This window comes from Pezoporus flaviventris, unplaced genomic scaffold (genome assembly GCF_033815535.1).
Source record: "Pezoporus flaviventris isolate CSIRO_AGI_PZ_B2104156 unplaced genomic scaffold, CSIRO_AGI_Pfla_v1 ptg000023l, whole genome shotgun sequence".
NCBI lineage: Eukaryota > Metazoa > Chordata > Aves > Psittaciformes > Psittacidae > Pezoporus > Pezoporus flaviventris.
In genome coordinates, this window is record NW_026892571.1 from 6374205 (window position 1) to 6393859 (window position 19655).

Consider the following 19655-nt stretch of genomic DNA (forward strand, 5'->3'; position numbering starts at 1 on the left):
AAGTCCTCTGCCTGAACACTTTATGCTACTGACAGAGCTACATCCTTGCAAAAGAGCACAGGAAAAATTCTACAACGCAATCCCTAATTTCATGATGAGTATGGTGGAAAAACAGAAATGGAGAATATTCACCACAGACAGAAAAACTAATGAAATTCCAAGTATAACCAGGTAACATCTCCCTTGCAGTGGAGAATCAGAGAAGACAAGAACAGAGTTTCTGATACAAAAAAAAAAAAAAAAATTCAGGAATTTACTGCAAGAGAAGAATAACTCAAACCTGTAGCAGCAAAGCTCAGCTGAAGATCACAACTGCTGCGGTATGTGGCCAGACCTTTCCCTTCACCAAAAGAACAAGAGCTGCGGTGCACATTGCAGCACGCAGAGGCAGATCCCAAGGTGCCCAGGGTAGCATCAAGCACCCGTCCAGCACCTACAGGTCTCAGCCACGGGGGCTAAGCCCGCTGCATGCCGAGGAGAAGGGAAAGCGAGAAGAGCGACATGGGGCAAGCGGTGTCGAGGAAGAAGAAAGAGGCGAGAAATTAAGGAAGAAAAGAAGTGCCACTAACCGTCTCCAGCAGACCGGGCGCCTCCGGATGCGCCTCCTTCGCCACGGATCCGGCCGGCGGAGGGAAGTTGGGGCTGAAAACCATCAGGTCGCTCTTGCCCGCGCCGTCCGTCACGCACAGGCTCCGGCTCTGGCGCTGCGAGTACGACCAGCTCCCCACTTCGCTGGCGCACACGAGCGTGGCAGGACCGGGACCCGACAGCATGGCCGACCGCGGCGCCCACCGCGCCGCCCCGTACAGCACCACCGCCAGCAGGAAAAGGCTCGACACCACGCAGATGGCCACCACCAGCCACACGTTCGTCGTCGTCGTCGATGCCGATGCACCGCCCCCAGCGGCTGCCGCCGACCGCAGCCCCGCCCCCGACGAGCCCGAGCTCGCGGCCGCCAGCGCCGCCTCGGCGCCCTCCACCAGCGACACGCTCAGCGTGGCCGTGGCCGACCGCGCAGGCTCGCCGTGGTCCCGCACCACGATCACCAGGCGCTGCCGAGGGCCGTCCGCCTCCTCCAGCGCCCGCGCCGTGCTCACCTCGCCGCTGTAAAGCCCCACGCGGAACGGGCCCTTGCCCCGAGGCTCCCACAGCTCGTAGCGCAGCCACGCGTTGTAGCCCGAGTCCGCGTCCACCGCGCGGATCTTCGCCAACACCTGCCCCGCCGGCGCCCCCCACGTCGCCCACGCCCACAGCTCCGCTGAGCCCCCTCCCGACGCCGCCGAGCCCGAGATCCCGGCTCCAGGCCCGCCCCCAGCAGGCGGCAGCAGCACCGGCGCGTTGTCGTTCTCGTCCAGCACGAAGAGCTGCACCGTGGCGTTGCCGCACAGCGCCGGCTCCCCCGCGTCCACCGCCCGCACCTCGAACTGCAGCACCTGCAGCTCCTCGTAGTCCAGCGGCTGCAGCGCCCACAGCCGACCGCTCTCCGCGTCCACCGACACGTAGCTCGACGCCGGACGCCACCCGACGCCCGACACCGCGGCCCCGCCGCCGATCTCCGCCACCGAGTAGCTCACGCGCCCGTTGCCCGCCTCGTCCGGGTCCCGCGCCCACAGCCGCGCCAGCTCCGCGCCCGCCGCGTTGTTCTCCCGCGCCAGCACCGTGTACACGGCCTGCGCGAACGCCGGCGCGTTGTCGTTCACGTCCGACACTGGCACACGCAGACCCCGGCTGGCGCGCAGCGGGGGAGACCCGCCGTCCTCCGCCCGCACCTCCACCTCGTATTCAGACACCCGCTCCCTGTCCAGCGCCTCCCGCAGCACCAGTGAGTACGAGCCCGCGAACGTCGACACCAGACCGAAGGGCACCGGCGGCCACACCGTGCAGCGCACGCGCCCGTTCGCCCCCGAGTCCCGGTCCGACACGCTCAGCAGAGCCACCACCGTCCCCACCGCCGCGTCCTCCGGCACCGGCACCGACAGCGACGTCACCCACACCTCTGGTGAGTTGTCGTTCACGTCCAGCACCTCCACCACCACCTTGCAGTGACCCGACAGCGGGGGAGTCCCCTGATCTCTGGCTTTAATGTGCAGCTCATATAAGGCAACTGTCTCAAAGTCCAGGGCGCCTGTCAGTTTGATCTCACCAATCTTTCCATCGATGCTGAACGCAGCTGACGCCGAGGGAGGAACAACAGAATCAATTTCATAAAACACTTCTCGATTACTTCCCTCATCTGGATCCGTGGCATTAAGCCGCATCACCAGCGTCCCCTCTAAGGCGTCTTCGGGCAAAACTACGATGTACACCGACTGGTTGAACTGTGGAGCGTTATCGTTGGCGTCCAGCACCGAGATCACCAGCTCCACAGTGCCCGTCAGCGGCGGGCGGCCCCCGTCAGTCGCAGTCAGCACAAGATGGTGAATCGGCATCGTCTCGCGGTCCAGAGGTTTCGTGAGCACCAGAAACAGGGATTTACTGCGCGAGTTACTGTTTTCTTCCTCTACTTTGAAATGCTCGCTGGGGCTGAGGCTATAGGAGAGCTGAGCGTTAGCTCCGACATCTGCATCCGACGCGCCCTCCAGCGGGAAACGAGACCCCGGCAGAGTGGTGTATTCCGCGATGCTCAGGTTTTTCCGTTCGACGGGAAAGACCGGGGCGTTGTCGTTGATGTCGGTGACCTCCAGTTCCACATGGAACACGCGCAGCGGCCGCTCCACCAGCACCTCCAGCCGCAGGGAGCACGGCGCGCTCTTCCCGCACAGCTCCTCCCGGTCCAGCCGCGAGCTCACCACTAGCGCCCCGCTCGCCCCGCTCACCTCCACGCTCGCCCGCCGGCCCTGCGACACCAGCCGCAGCCGCCGCGCCTCCGGCTCGCCCGCCTCCAGGCCCAGGTCCTGCGCCAGCCGGCCCACCACCGTGCCGGCCTTGGCTTCCTCCGGCACCGAGTACCGCACCTGCCCGCCGACCAGCGCCGAGGCCAACTGCAGCACCAGCACCCGCAACAAGGCACCACGACACACGCAGCCCATCGCCATCGCCGCCGGAGGCACCCGCCCGGGCCCGTCCGGCTCCCCGCCGCCGCCCGGATTCACGGGCTCTCCTGCCCGGCCCGCGCTGCCCCCCCCGCGCTCACAGCCGGGTTACGCGCCGCTCGCATCGAGGCGGAGCCGCCGACACGCCGTTTCTGAGCCTGCAGCGACACCGTGTGCTGCTCCAGCGCCTCAGACGCTTACCGGCATCGCCCAAGCGTCCGGACCCGGGCTGCTCCATTCCCTCTCCGCCTCTTCATCCTCTTGGCTCTTTTTTCTTCCTTATTCCGTGTTCTTTGCTTGCACACATTCCTTTCTTTCCTTCCTCCTCCTTCCTTTCATTTTATTTCATTTTTTATCTTTTCTTCCTTTTCAGATTTTCATTTCTGTTGTTCTTCCTTTCCCACTCTGGACTTTTCTTCTTGCATATATTTCTGTTGGTTATTGCTTATTCTCTATCTTCTGTCTCCTTCTTCTGAAAATTCGTTTCCGTTATTTCCCTACCTTGTTCTTCACGTCATTTTCCCTTCTCTTCCCACGTTTCTCTCTCCTTTTCCGCAAGTGACAGCTCTCAGTCACCTTCGGCCCCACGGTGGACACTGTCAAAGATGGACCCATTCCCGCTAATGACGGGGCAGCAGCGACGGAGCATGGTGCTCTCCCAATGGGAGGGACTGCTACAGACCAACACTGCTCCCTGACTAGATGTGACACAGGTGCTAGATTGTCCTCTCGTTTATTCTCATGTCATTTAATTCTTGTTTCTCCTTCCTTTCTTCCATCACCCCTTCCTCTCTCTTTCCTTCCTCCATGCTTTCCTGCTTTCTTCCTGCTTTTTGCTTCCTTCCTTGCTTGCTTCCTTTCCTTCTTCATTTCCTTTTGCTATTCTTTTTAACTCTCTTTTTCTCTATCTTCTCACTACTAAGGTCTTCCCTTTTATTCCCGTGGTTATCTTTCCCTATCTTCCTCCTCCGTTTCAATCTTTGACTCTTCTGTTCTTTTCTTCCTTTACCTAAGTTCCCAAAGCCCACACCACACTCGAAGTAAGGACGGACATGGTAGCTCCTACCAGCTCCTCTGGTTGGAGCTCTTATTCCTCTTCCTTGCCACTCTTCATCAAGCTTTACAGTGTCCATGCGTTCCGAGGTTGTGGAGCTCCCCTACTTCATTCCATTCAGCAACTCGAGGTAGCTTCGGTTCATGCTGATAATCTCCTCAGTCATCAGTTCTTTCCTCCTTTCTTTTCCTTGCAGTGATTATTTTCCTCCTTTTTTCTCTGTCTTCCACTGTTTTGTCACTACCTCTCTTCCTTTTTCTTTCTTGCCCTGCTCTGCTCTACCTTTGCCTCCACTTCTCTTCTGCTTCCATCCTTGTCTCTTCATTTTGTGTTTTTACCAAAATGCTCTTAAACTAGGTACACCACACCCATCATGAAGCACAGACTTACACTTTGAAAAGAGCTCTCATACCTTTTCTCTGCCATCTCGCATTCCTGTGGACATAGAAAAGCACTCCCTCTTTTCTCCCTTCCATGCATCTCTAGCTTCCCCTCTCTTCATGATGAGGGCTACGCTCTTCACCTCCAGTCCTTTTAAAGGCCAGGCAAATAACAGAGTAATTATATGGCAAGCAACACCTCTGCTACAGAACAAAATCCACGACTCTCAGAAACACAAGACCAGGTGCTGGGACCTCTATTGAAACAGGTTCCAAAGACTCCAAACTACACAAGGAAGTAGTTCAGCAATTCAAACCCATCACAGCCCAGCAAGGCAACACTCCCCAAAGGCTGAAATAGCACGGGAGAACCACAGCTCAGGAGTACTCCTCAGGTACCTCAATGAACAGCCATTCTTCTGGCCTCCTCTTTCACCTGCAGAATTAATGTGAAACTCTTGCTTCTTTTTTTCAGGTACACATGCTTTGCCAGAACAGCACAGCAAGAACCTGTTCCCAGGGCCTTAGTCTCATGGACTATTTAGTCCCCTTAGTCTCACTCCTTAGCATGATCTACTCATCACACAGCCAAACAAAAGCCACCAAGGTAACACCACAGCGTTTTCACTGAGAACATACCCAATGCCTCAATGCCCAATGCCTCCACTACAAGGAACACATCAAGGTCCCTCTGTCCCTGATTCCAACTGCTCAAATTCTGCCAGGCAGCAGAAGGAAAGGAACGAGACCAGGTATTGGTGCTTGGTTGCTCTAAATCTACAGGCATTTTAATCCAGGCAAGATTCTGTTAATCCAACAGAAACCCCAACCAAAGAACAACATAAGTACATCAGCCTCTCAAACACATTCTCTATAATAAGCGACTTACCTGTAGCATCAATGGTGTCATCTTCAGAAAAAAAAATAAAAAAAAAACAAAACAAAAAAACAAACAAAAAAAAACCAACACCTTCAGGACAGCAGAATTGCTTTTGAGGGATTATCTGCAATTTAGGGAGATACTGGGCAGAGAAAATTACTCATGTTCTCCAAAAGCTTTGGAAATGCTGGACATGGTATGGTGCTCCCTCATGCGCCTCTGTCAAAGCTGAAGCAGAAGGAAACCTGAAAGCTGGTGACATTCTCTTCACAACATGATCATTTCAGGAGGGTGGAATAACCTTCCCACACACTCAGGAATAGTACACAAACCCTGCCACCTGACAGATGCCAAAATTCATTTCCATCTCTTACAACACATTGACAGCATAAGAAATAAAGGGTGGGCATTTTTGCTATAGAAAAGAGTAGAAGACAGAAGACACCCATGCCACTCTACTGCACCAGCAGGTTTGGTGACATCTTGATTACAAAGAGCACTTCTTCCCCTCCCTCACAAGACTAACACCAGAAAGATGATACAGATTTTGAAAAGATTCTGTTGACCAACAACATTCCACATCAAGAACGAATGACCAAGGAAACATACAGCAGTTACCTTCAAAAGCAGTGATACCACAGAGAATACCAGGTCCCTACAATATACAGAATTCTGGAGGCTCTCAGGATCCCAGGAGAGCAGTCCTGTGCACCAGGCCTCTTCTCAAGCTTATCTATTGGCATACTCAAACCCGTGCCATGGGAAATGTGATCTCCACAGCTAAGCAGACATTCTCCAGTTATCCCCAGTGACACAGACTGCGTTCTCCAGAGCATCATCTTTTCCCTCAGGGTATTCTCTTCCCTGCTCAAGGTCATGCTCCCACTGACACAGTCACAGGCCCTACTCAGTACCATCACTGCCACACCTTGATATTGCTTCATCACATGGACATGCTCCTGCTCAAACCCCTCAGACCATGACCCACGTCTTTGCACATACCTCCCCTCATGATTGCCACCAGAACACACGGAGTGATGCCCTTTCTGCACACTAAGTTTCAAACTGAAATTGAGCTCTTAAAAATGTTTCAGTCAGGGCTCTGACACCTCTGATCCAAGGCCACACAGATCTTATTCTTCAAGAGAACCATATCGAATGCCAGAAAGGCAGAGCTGGATGTGTATGTCTAGACATCAGATCCTGGGAAAGGATCCTGGGCAGGAACACTCTGCGCCCTCCCTGCTTCGTGCTATACTCTGGTCATTCCCCACTCCCCAGTCTGAGACATGTGTCCTCAGAACAAGTATGTAATCTCCCATTACTGCCTTACTACATGGCCCATGATCCTCACAAAGATTTCCATTCCAGGCAAGTCTTCCCATTGCTCAAGATCACCCTTCATATCCTGAAGTGCTAACATCGCACTCAGGGACACTGCCACATTCACCTCCTTGACATGCCTCTGCTTTTTTCCCCAACTCAGGCCTCACTCGAGCATTTGTGGACCCTTCCAAACAATGAGAACACATTAAGAAATTCCAAAAGACTGTTATTGTACAGACGGTGTGCAACACACTTAAATATTCAAAAGGTGATGTTAGATCAGCTCTAAATTGCAATGGCATTGATTTAATGCTGTGACAGAACAACCCAAGTGTGGACAAGCACCCAGTGTAACATATTGGTTCTGCAGGACAATTGGATTTACAGGGGTGTTACTGGGAGAGTTCTGTTTGGTTTTTTCCTTTGTAAGAAGGTGCAAATACTGAAAGAACATCAAAGCGGTCCAGTGTATGTCACATCACTTCACCGGTCAGGAGCACAAATTCACAACTGTTGACATCACATTTGTTGGTGTCAACATTTTTGTTGACACCACAAAAACCATACAGATGGTGGCATTCACACTGGGCTGAGCAGATACTCTGTAATTGACCCTTCAAATTTTGTTACCTCAAACGGAACTGATCCATACCTATGAGCTGTTACAGAAATGTTACACATGTATTCGTTGACATGGATGCAGGATAGCACTGATGGCAACGGGACTGAGTTCCCTCTGTGAGAAAACAACCCGGATTATCATGAGCACAGAACAACATTATGATGCTACCTAACGTAGAGGAGAATTTGTAGTCATTATAAGAGAAAGCTTTCAGCTTTTCCCTGAGGCTGTCAATGCTGATAAATATTTAAACACCATCCAAACGGGCCAGGAATGGAAATCTACAGCATGACTGGATTTGCAACAGAAACACAACAGGAAGCTTGCAGTTTCTGACAAATGCAGAGGTTGACGGTCTTCTGCCTGAACACTATGCTACTGAGAGGAGCTACACCCTAGCAAAAGAAAACGGAAAAAATCTACAGCTCCTCCCCTAATTTCATTATGATTCTGGTGAGAGAATTTAACTGGAGAAAATTCACCATAGGTAGAGAAACTCCTGACGTCCCTGTCATCCAGAGGACAAGCACAGAAGATGATGAAACACCACCACAACAAGAGCCACAGTATTTCGGCCAGCACACAGGGGCAGAGCCCAAGGCAGCCGCCCAGCACCCATTGCCCTCAGGACGCGGGGGCTAAGCCCGGCTCACGCCAGCAACTGCCCAGGGCGCGGGCAAGAAGAGCGACAGGAGGAAAGGGGCGAAGGGGAAAAGGGCAAGAGGAGAAAAAGGAAGGGTGGGAGCGCCACTGACCGTCTCCAGCAGAGCGGGCGCCTCCGGATGCGCCTCCTTTGCCGTGGAACCGGGCGGCGGAGGAAAGTTGGGGCTGAAAACCATCAGGTCGCTCTTGCCCGCGCCATCCGTCACGCACAGGCTCCGGCTCTGGCGCTGCGAGTACGACCAGCTCCCCACTTCGCTGGCGCATACAAACGTGGTCGGACCGGGACCCGACAGAACGGCCGACCGCGGCGCCCACCGCGCCGCCCCGTACAGCACCACCGCCAGCAGGAACAGGCTCGACACCGCGCAAATGGCCACCACCAGCCACACGTTCGTCGTCGCCGTCGATGCCGATGCACCGCCCCCAGCGGCTGCCGCCGACCGCAGCCCCGCCCCCGACGAGCCCGAGCTCGCGGCCGCCAGCGCCGCCTCGGCGCCCTCCACCAGCGACACGCTCAGCGTGGCCGTGGCCGAGCGCGCAGGCTCGCCGTGGTCCCGCACCACGATGACCAGACGCTGCCGAGGGCCGTCCGCCTCCTCCAGCGCCCGCGTCGTGCTCACCTCGCCGCTGTAAAGCCCCACGCGGAACGGGCCCTTGCCCCGCGGCTCCCACAGCTCGTAGCGCAGCCACGCGTTGTAGCCCGAGTCCGCGTCCACCGCGCGGATCTTCGCCAACACTTGCCCCGCCGGCGCCCCCCACGTCGCCCACGCCCACAGCTCCGCTGAGCCCCCTCCCGACGCCGCCGAGCCCGAGATCCCGGCTCCAGGCCCGTCCCCGGCAGGCGGCAGCAGCACCGGCGCGTTGTCGTTCTCGTCCAGCACGAAGAGCTGCACCGTGGCGTTGCCGCACAGCGCCGGCTCCCCCGCGTCCACCGCCCGCACCTCGAACTGCAGCACCTGCAGCTCCTCGTAGTCCAGCGGCTGCAGCGCCCACAGCCGACCGCTCTCCGCGTCCACCGACACGTAGCTCGACGCCGGACGCCACCCGACGCCCGACACCGCGGCCCCGCCGCCGCTCTCCGCCACCGAGTAGCTCACGCGCCCGTTACCCGCTTCGTCCGGGTCCCGCGCCCACAGCCGCGCCAGCTCCGCGCCCGCCGCGTTGTTCTCCCGCGCCAGCACCGTGTACACGGCCTGGGCGAACGCCGGCGCGTTGTCGTTCACGTCCGACACCGGCACACGCAGACCCCGGCTGGCGCGCAGCGGGGGAGACCCGCCGTCCTCCGCCCGCACCTCCAAGTCGTACTCAGACACCCGCTCCCGGTCCAGCGCCTCCCGCAGCACCAGCGAGTACGAACCGCCGAACGTCGACACCAGAGCAAAGGGTACCGGCGGCCACACCGTGCAGCGCACCCGACCGTTCTCCCCGGAGTCTCGGTCCGACACGCTCAGCAGAGCCACCACCGTCCCCACCGCCGCGTCCTCCGGCACCGGCACCGACAGCGACGTCACCCACACCTCTGGTGAGTTGTCGTTCACGTCCAGCACCTCCAGCTCCACACTGCAGTGTCCCGACAGCGGCGGGAAGCCTTTGTCTCTTGCTTCAATTTGCAGCTCGTGTAAGCGGACGTCTTCAAAGTCCAGGGCGCCCCTAAGTCTGATCTCGCCTGTCTTTGGATCAATGGAGAAAAGATCTCTCATAGCAACAGGAACAGAACTGACCAGACTGTAAGTAAATTCCTTATTCAGACCTTCGTCCAGATCCGTGGCGTTTACCCGCGCCACCAGCGTTCCCTCCGCAGCGTTTTCCTGCAGCTGCACTTTATACACAGACTGGTTGAACTGGGGAGCGTTGTCGTTCGCGTCCAGCACCGAGATCACCAGCTCCACAGTGCCCGTCAGCGGAGGTCGGCCCCCATCACTCGCCGACAGCATCAGATGGTGAATCGGTATCGTCTCGCGGTCCAGAGGTTTTGTGAGCACCAGGAAGAGAGATTTTCTGTGCTTATCAGGGGATTTAACATCGACCGTAAAGTACTCGCTGGGGCTCAGGCTATAGGAGAGCTGAGCGTTGGCTCCGACATCTGCATCCGATGCGCCCTCCAGGGGGAAACGAGACCCCGGCAGAGTAGATAATTCCGCGATGCTCAGGTTTTTGCGTGCAGCGGGGAAGACCGGGGCGTTGTCGTTGATGTCGGTGACCTCCAGCTCCACGTGGAAGACGCGCAGCGGCCGCTCCACCAGCACCTCCAGCCGCAGGGAGCACGGCGAGCTCTTCCCACACAGCTCCTCCCGGTCCAGCCGCGAGCTCACCACCAGCGCCCCGCTCGCCCCGCTCACCTCCACGCTCGCCCGCCGGCCCTGCGACACCAGCCGCAGCCGCCGCGCCTCCGGCTCGCCCGCCTCCAGGCCCAGGTCCTGCGCCAGCCGGCCCACCACCGTGCCGGCCTTGGCTTCCTCCGGCACCGAGTACCGCACCTGCCCGCCGACCAGCACCCAGGCCAACTGCAGCACCAGCACCCGCAACAAGGCACCACGACACACGCAGCCCATCGCTATCGCCGCCGGAGGCACCGGCCCTGGCTCTGCTCGGTTCCTTGCAGCTGCCCGGATTCTCCGGCTTTCCTGCTCCGCCGGCGTCGCCCCCCCGCACTCACAGCCGGGCTCTCCAGCCAGTCGCACCGGGGTGGATCTTTCGACACGCCGTTTCTGAGCCTGCAGCGACACCGTGTGCTGCTCCAACACTTCACACGCTTTCCGACACCGTCCAAGCCTCCGGACCCCGGCTGCTCCGCTCTCCCTCGCCTTTTCCTCCCCATTCTCTTTCCTTTCCTTATCTTCATTCCCTTTTTTTGTCCTTGCTTGCTCTGTGTATGCATAGATGCTTTTCTCTCCTCCCTCCTTTTCTGTTCTTTCCTTTCGTTCTCTGCCGTTCATCTTCCTTTCCCCCTCTCTCAGTCTTTGTGATTCCTTTCTTCTCCCATCTTTGCTTCCTCTTCTTGCTTTTTTTTCCTTTTTCTTCTTCCTTCTATTCCTTCTTTTCCTCCCTTTCCACCCTCCTTGCTTTATTTTCAGTTTGATCTTTTGTACTCTTTTTAATTATATTTCACTCATCAATGGCCTTATTTCCTCCCCTCCTCTTCTGCTTCCATCCTTGTCTCTTCTATTCCTTTTTTTCCCTTTACAAAAATATTTTCCCAATGTCCACCATGCTCGCAAGAATGGACAGACATGGCCCCTGGCAGGAGCTCTCATTCCTCTTCCTTCCCACCCCTTGCAGGGCGCCCCTGACTACTGATTATACCGAGTTCCTCATTTCCATTGAGAGTCGAGATAGTATCAGAGCCTGCTGGTGATCTTCACAATCATCCCCTCCATCCTTCTACCTTTTTTCTTTCTTCCTTGCCTACTTATTTCTTACAAAGACTCCTTCCCCCACCTTTTTTTCCCCACTCCTTTCTCCCATTCTCTTCGTTACTTTCATTTCTTGATCCTCTGCCATATCTTTGCCTCTGCTTGTCTTCTAGTTCCATCCTGTATCTTCTGCTCATTTTGTCCTTTACCAGTGTTTCTAAATTAACCATACCACACTTGTCGTGAAGCACTCACGTCCTTTGGCAAGAGCTCCCATTCCTTTTCCCTTCCACCTTCCATCCCTCTAGACACAAAAGAGCCTTCCTGTTTTCCTTCTTTCCATGCACCTCCAACTTCCCCTCCCCTCAGGATGAAAACCATACACTTCAGCCTTCAGTACTCTCAAGGACACCACGAATAACAGCAAGGCAATCGTGGCAAAGAACAGCTCTGCTACAACAGAACAGAATCCATCACCCTCAGAAACACAAGCACCAGATATCTCTGCAAGCAGTCTCCAGGTAGTCTAATCCAGGGGAGTCTCTCATTCAGGAACTCAAACCCGTCACAGCTCAGGATGACAATTAGGAAGGCTTATAAAGCCCAGGGCCACCACAGCACCCAAGCACTGTTTATGTAGCATTATGAAGAACTATTCTGGTTTCATTTTCCACTTCCACACTGAAAGTCCAGCTCTTCTTCTGTGGCACACATGCTCTGCCAGAACAACACAGACAGAACCGCCATACCCAGGGCCATTAGTCTTCATGCAATAGCTCTCATTTAAATAATCACTTGTCATACGGCCAAACAAAAGCCACCAACGTAACACTATATTTCCACTGAGAACATCCCCTTGTCAACTAAGGGGATTGACAAGGTTGGTTGTCATTCCATTAAATACATTGGTGTCCTTTTTCCATTCATGCTTCCTGCTGCCTGATCATGCTGTGCCTGGAAGCAGAAGGAAAGTAATGAGAGCAGGCAGTGGTGCTTTGCTGCTCCAAACCTATGGGCATTTCAGTGAAGGTGACATTCATTCAATTCAACATGAAGACACCACAACTGAACAGGAACCTGTTCTTTCAAAATGCATTTTCTTCATGTACAAGTAACTTACATACAGTGTCACTGGTGTCATCTTCAGAAAAGAACTGGTTTTGAGGGACATTGTCCCTTAAAATTATCTGCAATTTCATGGGAAGCTAAACAGAAAAAAAAGATTATTCACGTTCTCCAAAAGCTTTCAAAACACTGGACACTGTGGTGCTCACTCATTCACCTGTATCAAAGCAGAATAGGGAGAAAAACCTGATAGTGGTATTATCTCAACACCAACCTCAGGGCAGGAGAGTGGAAAAACTGTCACACACACAGAAACCTGCCGCCTGACAGCTGCCAACATTCAGCAGTCTGCATCTCATCCCCTGTTCCCCAAAAATGGACAATGTGAGAGAAGAAAAACAGCAATGCCAGGTTTGCAACATCTTGAATATGGATAGCATCTTCCCCTCACTCACAGGACTAAGACCAGAGAGATAAAGGAGCAGATGTTCTGAGAAGGCTGCCAAAATTATTCCAATTTCAAAAAAGCTTCTGCTGGACTAAAAATATTCCACTTTAAATTACTAAAGGCATGTACAGCAGTTATCTTCAAAAGCAGTGATACCACAGAGAATATCAGACCATGCAATATGCAGAACTTCTGGAAGCCCAGAGAGGATCCCAGAAGAGCAGCCCTGTGTGCTGGGCCCCTTCTCCCAGTTTTCTATCCTCATCCTCCATCTGTGCCACAAGAATTGTCATCTCCACCAGCTAAGCAGACATTCTCCAGTCCTTCCGCAGTAATACTGTGGTCTACCCAGCATTTCCTTTTCCACAAGGAAGACACTTCCCCACTCAAACTACCCCTCCCCGTGACATAGGCCACACCATGTCAGTGCCACTTGGAGGATCACTGCCAAAATCCTCAGGCTTTGGATTGCCCTACCACAGACCAGTCTTCTCACTGCTCACAGTCAACTTTCTCATCAGGAAATGACCAGGTCCTACTCACTGCCACATTCACCTCCCAGACATGCCACTGTTTCTTTTCCTGCCTCAGGGTTCACCCCAGCTTTTGTTAATCCTTTCCATCAAGAAGGCAGGTCTGGGCTCTCAGCAATGTGGATATAGTTAGACATCCCTGCTCATTGCAGGGGGCTTGGATTAGATGACTTTTAAAGGTCCCTTCCAAAACAAACTATTCCAATTTGATCATTCCCTGGAAGCCCGACTCCAAGAACACCATTAGGGTCCTTTCTCTACTCATGCTTGCTTCCACCTGACCTAGCTGTGCCTAGCAACAGCAGGAAATGTAGGAGACCAGGCAGTGGTGCTTTGCTGATTAGAGTCAACATTCATTTGACCCAACAGCCAAAACAGGAACAAAAGTAGACCTGTCTCACAAATGCAGCCTTTTCTGGTAGAAGCAACTTACATGTAGCATTGTTGGTTCTTAACAAAAGACAGTTGTTTCTAAGTGACATCATTTCTTGATATCAGTGCTTTCTAGAGAGCCTGAACAGAAAAATTGTAACTGGCGTTCTCCAAAAGCTGTGAAATTATTCCTCAGTGCCCTGTGCTCCCACATTTGTGTCAGGCCTCAGGCGGGACTTCTGAGTGCCAATGATACTCCCAAAGTCATCCTCACCTTGGTATAGTGGGAAAAATTATCCCCCACACTGATGGCCAACCACGCAAAACCTTTGCAATCTGAGAGCTTGCCAAAATTCGACTGTCTGCATCACATTCCCTCATAGCCAACATGTTGCACTGTGAGAAATAAAAGATTTTGCTAAAAAGAGAAAACCAAAGGATCCTATGCCACTGCACCGAAAGGCCAGGTCTGCCAATGTCTTGGACCAGCAAGTGTACAAGGTTATACAGAACTTCTGGAGGTCCCAGAGGATCCTGGACAAGTCCTGCACTGTGCAGGGGGACACTTCTGGAAGTTTTCCATTATCTATTTCTTGCTTTGGGAAATATGATCATTTAAGCAGATATGGCCCAGTTCTTCCCCAGTGGCACAGGCCATGTTCTACACAGCACCACCATTTCCCTCAGAAAACTCTTCCCAGCTCAAGGACACACTCCCTGAGGTGCAGGCCTAGGCAACAGTCAGTGCCACCGGAGGATCACTGACACAGTGGCCAGATATTGCTCTACCACTAAGTGTTTCCCAACAAATAAAGCCCACACTGAAAATGACCCAGACTTTTGCACATCCTCACCTTCCTTTAGGATTGGCACAAAAAACATATGAAACTGCAAAGCCACTCGGTGACTCTTAGACTTCCCAGCTGCCTGCATGCTTAGCGCCTTTTCAGCACTTTCAGATAGAAATTGAATTCTTAAAGACTCTGTGATTAGATTCTGCGATTAGGCCAAACCTTTCTTTACGGACCCACCAGCAATAGCCGGGGTGCCCCAGCCAGGACTCGGAGGCAGATGACAAGGCGCCCGGAGGAGCCTCAATCACTCGCACAGCACCCACCGCCCTTCAAGACCCGGGGGCTGAGATCGGCTGACACAAGCAACTGCTCAGAGGGCGAGACAGCGAGAAGGCTGACAGGGAAGAAGGGGCGACGGGGGAAGGGGCGAAAGACGAGAAAGGAAGGGAGGGAGGGCCACTGACCGTCTCCAGCAGAGCCGGCGCCTCCGGATGGGCCTCCTTTGCCGTGGAACCGAGCGGCGGAGGGAAGTTGGGGCTGAAAACCATCAGGTCGCTCTTGCCCGCGCCATCCGTCACGCACAGGCTTCGGCTTTGGCGCTGCGAGTACGACCAGCTCCCCACTTCGCTGGCGCACACGAGCGTGGCAGGACCGGGACCCGACAGAACGGCCGACCGCGGCGCCCACCTCGCCGCCACGTACAGCACCACTGCCAGCAGGAACAGGCTGGACACCACGCAGATGGCCACCACCAGCCACACGTTCGTCGTCGTCGCCGATGCACCGCCCTCCGCCGACCGCAGCCCCGCCTTCGCAGAACCGGAGTCAGTGGCAGTCAGCACCGCCTCAGCGCTTCCCACCAGCGACACGCTCAGCGTGGCCGTGGCCGAGCGCGCAGGCTCGCCGTGGTCCCGCACCACGATGACCAGACGCTGCCGAGGGCCGTCCGCCTCCTCCAGCGCCCGCGTCGTGCTCACCTCGCCGCTGTAAAGCCCCACGCGGAACGGGCCCTTGCCCCGAGGCTCCCACAGCTCGTAGCGCAGCCACGCGTTGTAGCCCGAGTCCGCGTCCACCGCGCGGATCTTCGCCAACACCTGCCCCGCCGGCGCCCCCCACGACGCCCACGCCCACAGCTCCGCTGAGCCCCCTCCCGACGCCGCCGAAACCGCGACCGCGGCGCCCGGCCCGCCCCCGGCAGGCGGCAGCAGCACCGGCGCGTTGTCGTTCTCGTCCAGCACGAAGAGCTGCACCGTGGCGTTGCCGCACAGCGCCGGCTCCCCCGCGTCCACCGCCCGCACCTCGAACTGCAGCACCTGCAGCTCCTCGTAGTCCAGCGGCTGCAGCGCCCACAGCCGACCGCTCTCCGCGTCCACCGACACGTAGCTCGACGCCGGACGCCATCCGACGCCCGACACCGCGGCCCCGCCGCCGATCTCCGCCACCGAGTAGCTCACGCGCCCGTTGCCCGCCTCGTCCGGGTCCCGCGCCCACAGCCGCGCCAGCTCCGCGCCCGCAGCGTTGTTCTCCCGCACCAGCACCGTGTACACGGCTTGCGCGAACGCCGGCGCGTTGTCGTTCACGTCCGACACCGGCACACGCAGACCCCGGCTGGCGCGCAGCGGCGGAGACCCGCCATCCTCCGCCCCCACCTCCACCTCGTATTCAGACACCCGCTCCCGGTCCAGCGCCTCCCGCAGCACCAGTGAGTACGAGCCCGCGAACGTCGACACCAGACCGAACGGGGTCGACGGCCACACCGTGCAGCGCACCCGACCGTTCTCCCCGGAGTCTCGGTCCGACACGCTCAGCAGAGCCACCACCGTCCCCACCGCCGCGTCCTCTGGCACCGGCACCGACAGCGACGTCACCCACACCTCCGGTGAGTTGTCGTTCACGTCCAACACCTCCACCACCACCTTGCAGTGACCCGACAGCGGGGGAGTCCCCTGATCTCTGGCTTTAATGTGCAGCTCATATAAGGCAACTGTCTCAAAGTCCACAGCACCCTTCAGCATGATCTCCCCGCTCTTCTCATCGATGCTGAACGCAGCTGACGCCAAGGGAGGAACAACAGCATCCATTTCATAAATCACTTCTCGATTACTTCCCTCATCTGGATCCATGGCATTAAGCCGCATCACCAGCGTCCCCTGTAAGGCGTCTTCGGGCAAAACTACGATGTACACCGACTGGTTGAACTGTGGCACATTGTCGTTTGAATCCAGCACCGAGATCACCAGCTCCACAGTGCCAGTCAGCGGCGGATGGCCCCTATCACTCGCCGTCAGCACCAGATGATGAATCGGCATCGTCTCGCGGTCCAGAGGTTTCGTGAGCACCAGAAACAGGGATTTACTGCGCGAGTTACTGTTTTCTTCCTCTACTTTGAAATGCTCGCTGGGGCTGAGGCTGTAGGAGAGCTGAGCGTTGGCTCCGACATCTGCATCCGACGCGCCCTCCAGGGGGAAACGAGACCCGGCAGGAGTGCTTTCCGATACACTGAGATTTTTCCGTGCGGCGGGGAAGACCGGGGCGTTGTCGTTGATGTCGGTGACCTCCAGTTCCACGTGAAAGACGCGCAGCGGCCGCTCCACCAGCACCTCCAGCCGCAGGGAGCACGGCGAGCTCTTCCCACACAGCTCCTCCCGGTCCAGCCGCGAGCTCACCACCAGCGCCCCGCTCGCCCCGCTCACCTCCACGCTCGCCCGCCGGCCCTGCGACACCAGCCGCAGCCGCCGCGTCTCCGGCTCGCCCGCCTCCAGGCCCAGGTCCTGCGCCAGCCGGCCCACCACCGTGCCGGCCTTGACTTCCTCCGGCACCGAGTACTGCACCTGCCCGCCGACCAGCGCCCAGGCCAACTGCAGCACCAGCACCCGCAACAAGGCACCACGACACACGCAGCCCATCGCTATCGCCGCCGGAGGCACCGGCCCTGGCGCTGCTCGGTTCGCTGCAGCCGCCCGGATTCACCGGTCCTCCTGCCCGGCCACGCCGCCCCCCCCGCGCCCACAGCAGGGCTCTCCACTCACTCGCACCGGGGCGGAGCCGCCGACACGCCGTTTCTGATCCTGCAGCGACACCGTGCGCCTCTCCAACGCCTCACACGTTTCCCGACACCGCCCAATCCTCTGGACCCGGGCTGCTCCGCTCTCGGTCTCCTCTCCCCCGTTTTGCCTTCCAGTCTTTTTTTCTTGCAGAGATTCTTTTCCTCTTCCTTTCTTAATTTTCTTACCTTTTTTTATTGCTTAAATTCTCAGGTTTTCATGGTTTTTTTTCTTCCTTTCCCCCCTCTACTTTTATTCTTGCTTCTTTTCCTAACCCTTTCTTGCTCCTCCGCTAATGACGGGATAGCAGCGCCGGAGCTGGGTGCTCTGCCTACGGGAGGGGCTACTACGGACCAGCTCCACCCCGCGACCAGATGTGACTTCGTGCGGGCTCATCTCCTCTGTCGCTTCTAGGCTTTCTTTCTTACTGCCTTGCTTTTTTCCTTCTCCTGTTGGATTCTTCCACAATACGAACCCTTGTTATGTCGTTTTTTTCCTTTATTTCTTCTTTATAATTATTTCTTTCCTTCTTTTCCTTGCCTCCTTCGTTTCTCCTGCATCCTTTATTTCTTCATTTCTCTTCCTCACCGCATTTGTGTACACTGATAGTGTCAGTCCGTGCTTAAAACTCCTTTATCGTTTCTTCCTTTCTTCCCCTTGCTTGATTCGTTTTTTTCAGTTGACTTTCTCTGCCTTCTTCCTCTTTGTCTTCTTTTCCCTGTCCTAACCCCCTTCCCCCCGTCCCTACTCCCCCCCCCCCCCCCCCTCCAACCGTTTCTTTTTCTCTGCTTTCTCTCTAAACCAACACGTTTTATGTACCATTACATTACTCTCTGTAGCACGGACACGCACTTTGGCAAGAGCTCTTTCCTTCCATGAGGACCAACCTTCCTGCTTTCCCCCGATCTACGCAGGAGAGACAGACTCACCCCCTTCACTTCCACTTCTGAAAGAAGATAACACTCGTGAACTTTCAGTAAAAATCTACCACCCTCTGAAACAAAAGAGTAAGCATCAGGTTCTTCAACAGCTGTGCAAGCAGGCTCCAATAATCCCAAGCAACCCAGAGGAAACCTTTCATTTAGGAACTCAAACCCATCACAGCAGAGCACACCAATCCTCCAAGAAGGCTAAAAAAGCACAGGGCCACCACACACCCAAGCAGTCCTCCTGTACCTCGATGAAGAACCATTCTTCCATCCTCGTTTTCTACCTTCAGGTAGAATGTGAAGGTTCTTGCTTCTTTTTATGTCCACACCCAGAGGCATTAATTTCCACAGAATACATCTCCTTCATTAGCATGAACCACCCGTCAAAAGCTACCAAGGGAACACTGTGGCATTTTCCCCGAGAACATCCCCTCGGTGCCGAACATATCCACTCTGAGAAACACATTAGGGCTCCTCCTCCATCTGTGCTGGCTGTCATTTGCTCACACTGTGCCTGAAGCAGTAAGAAAGGAACGAGAGCAGGCACTAGTGCTTTGGGCCAGTAACAGAATCACAGAATATCTCCGATTGGAAGGGGCCCATAAGGATCACTGAGTCCAATACCAAATCCAGGCTATGGTCAGTCAATCCATTATGAAGGTATCACAAAGAAATAGGAAAAAAAGTACATCTGTCAGACATCTTTTTCAAGTAGAAGTGACTTAGCTGTAGCATCACTGGTTACTTCAGAAAATATTTCAGGGGAGGGGAACTGGTTTTCAGGGACATTTTTCCTTAACATTTCTGGGAAGACGGATAGAAAAACATGACCCACATCTGCAAAAACCTTGAAATCACTGGACACTGCACAGGGCTCCCTTATGGACTTCTATCACAGGGAAAGCAGGAGGGAACACCAGAAAGCTAAGGACATTCTCTCAACATCAGCCTCAGGAAACCGGAAAAGCCATCCCTACACTGACAGCCAATGGCCTGAAACTCAACAGTTGCCAAAATTCTGCCAGCTGCATTTCATCCACTGTTACCAACTCAGTGCCAATGTGAGTCTCCAGTTCTTCCCCAATGACACAGTCCATTTTCTACACAGCCTCTTCATTTCCTCAGGAAAGACTCTTCCCCAGTCAGTGTCACCCTCCCAT

The 19655-nt window shown here is 55.3% G+C and overlaps 2 protein-coding genes across 2 annotated transcripts; both read right to left on the minus strand.

The window, feature by feature from the left end:
* Positions 1–7932: 7932 nt before the first annotated feature.
* On the minus strand, positions 7933–10515 carry LOC133271256 (protocadherin alpha-3-like). The gene has a single exon (XM_061457202.1). The coding sequence runs from the start codon at positions 10507–10509 to the stop codon at positions 7933–7935; it is 2577 nt and encodes an 858-aa protein (XP_061313186.1). The 5' UTR covers positions 10510–10515.
* A 4336-nt stretch (positions 10516–14851) lies between these two features.
* LOC133271257 (protocadherin alpha-10-like) lies at positions 14852–17428 on the minus strand. The gene has a single exon (XM_061457204.1). The coding sequence runs from the start codon at positions 17426–17428 to the stop codon at positions 14852–14854; it is 2577 nt and encodes an 858-aa protein (XP_061313188.1).
* Between the last annotated feature and the right edge of the window lie 2227 nt (positions 17429–19655).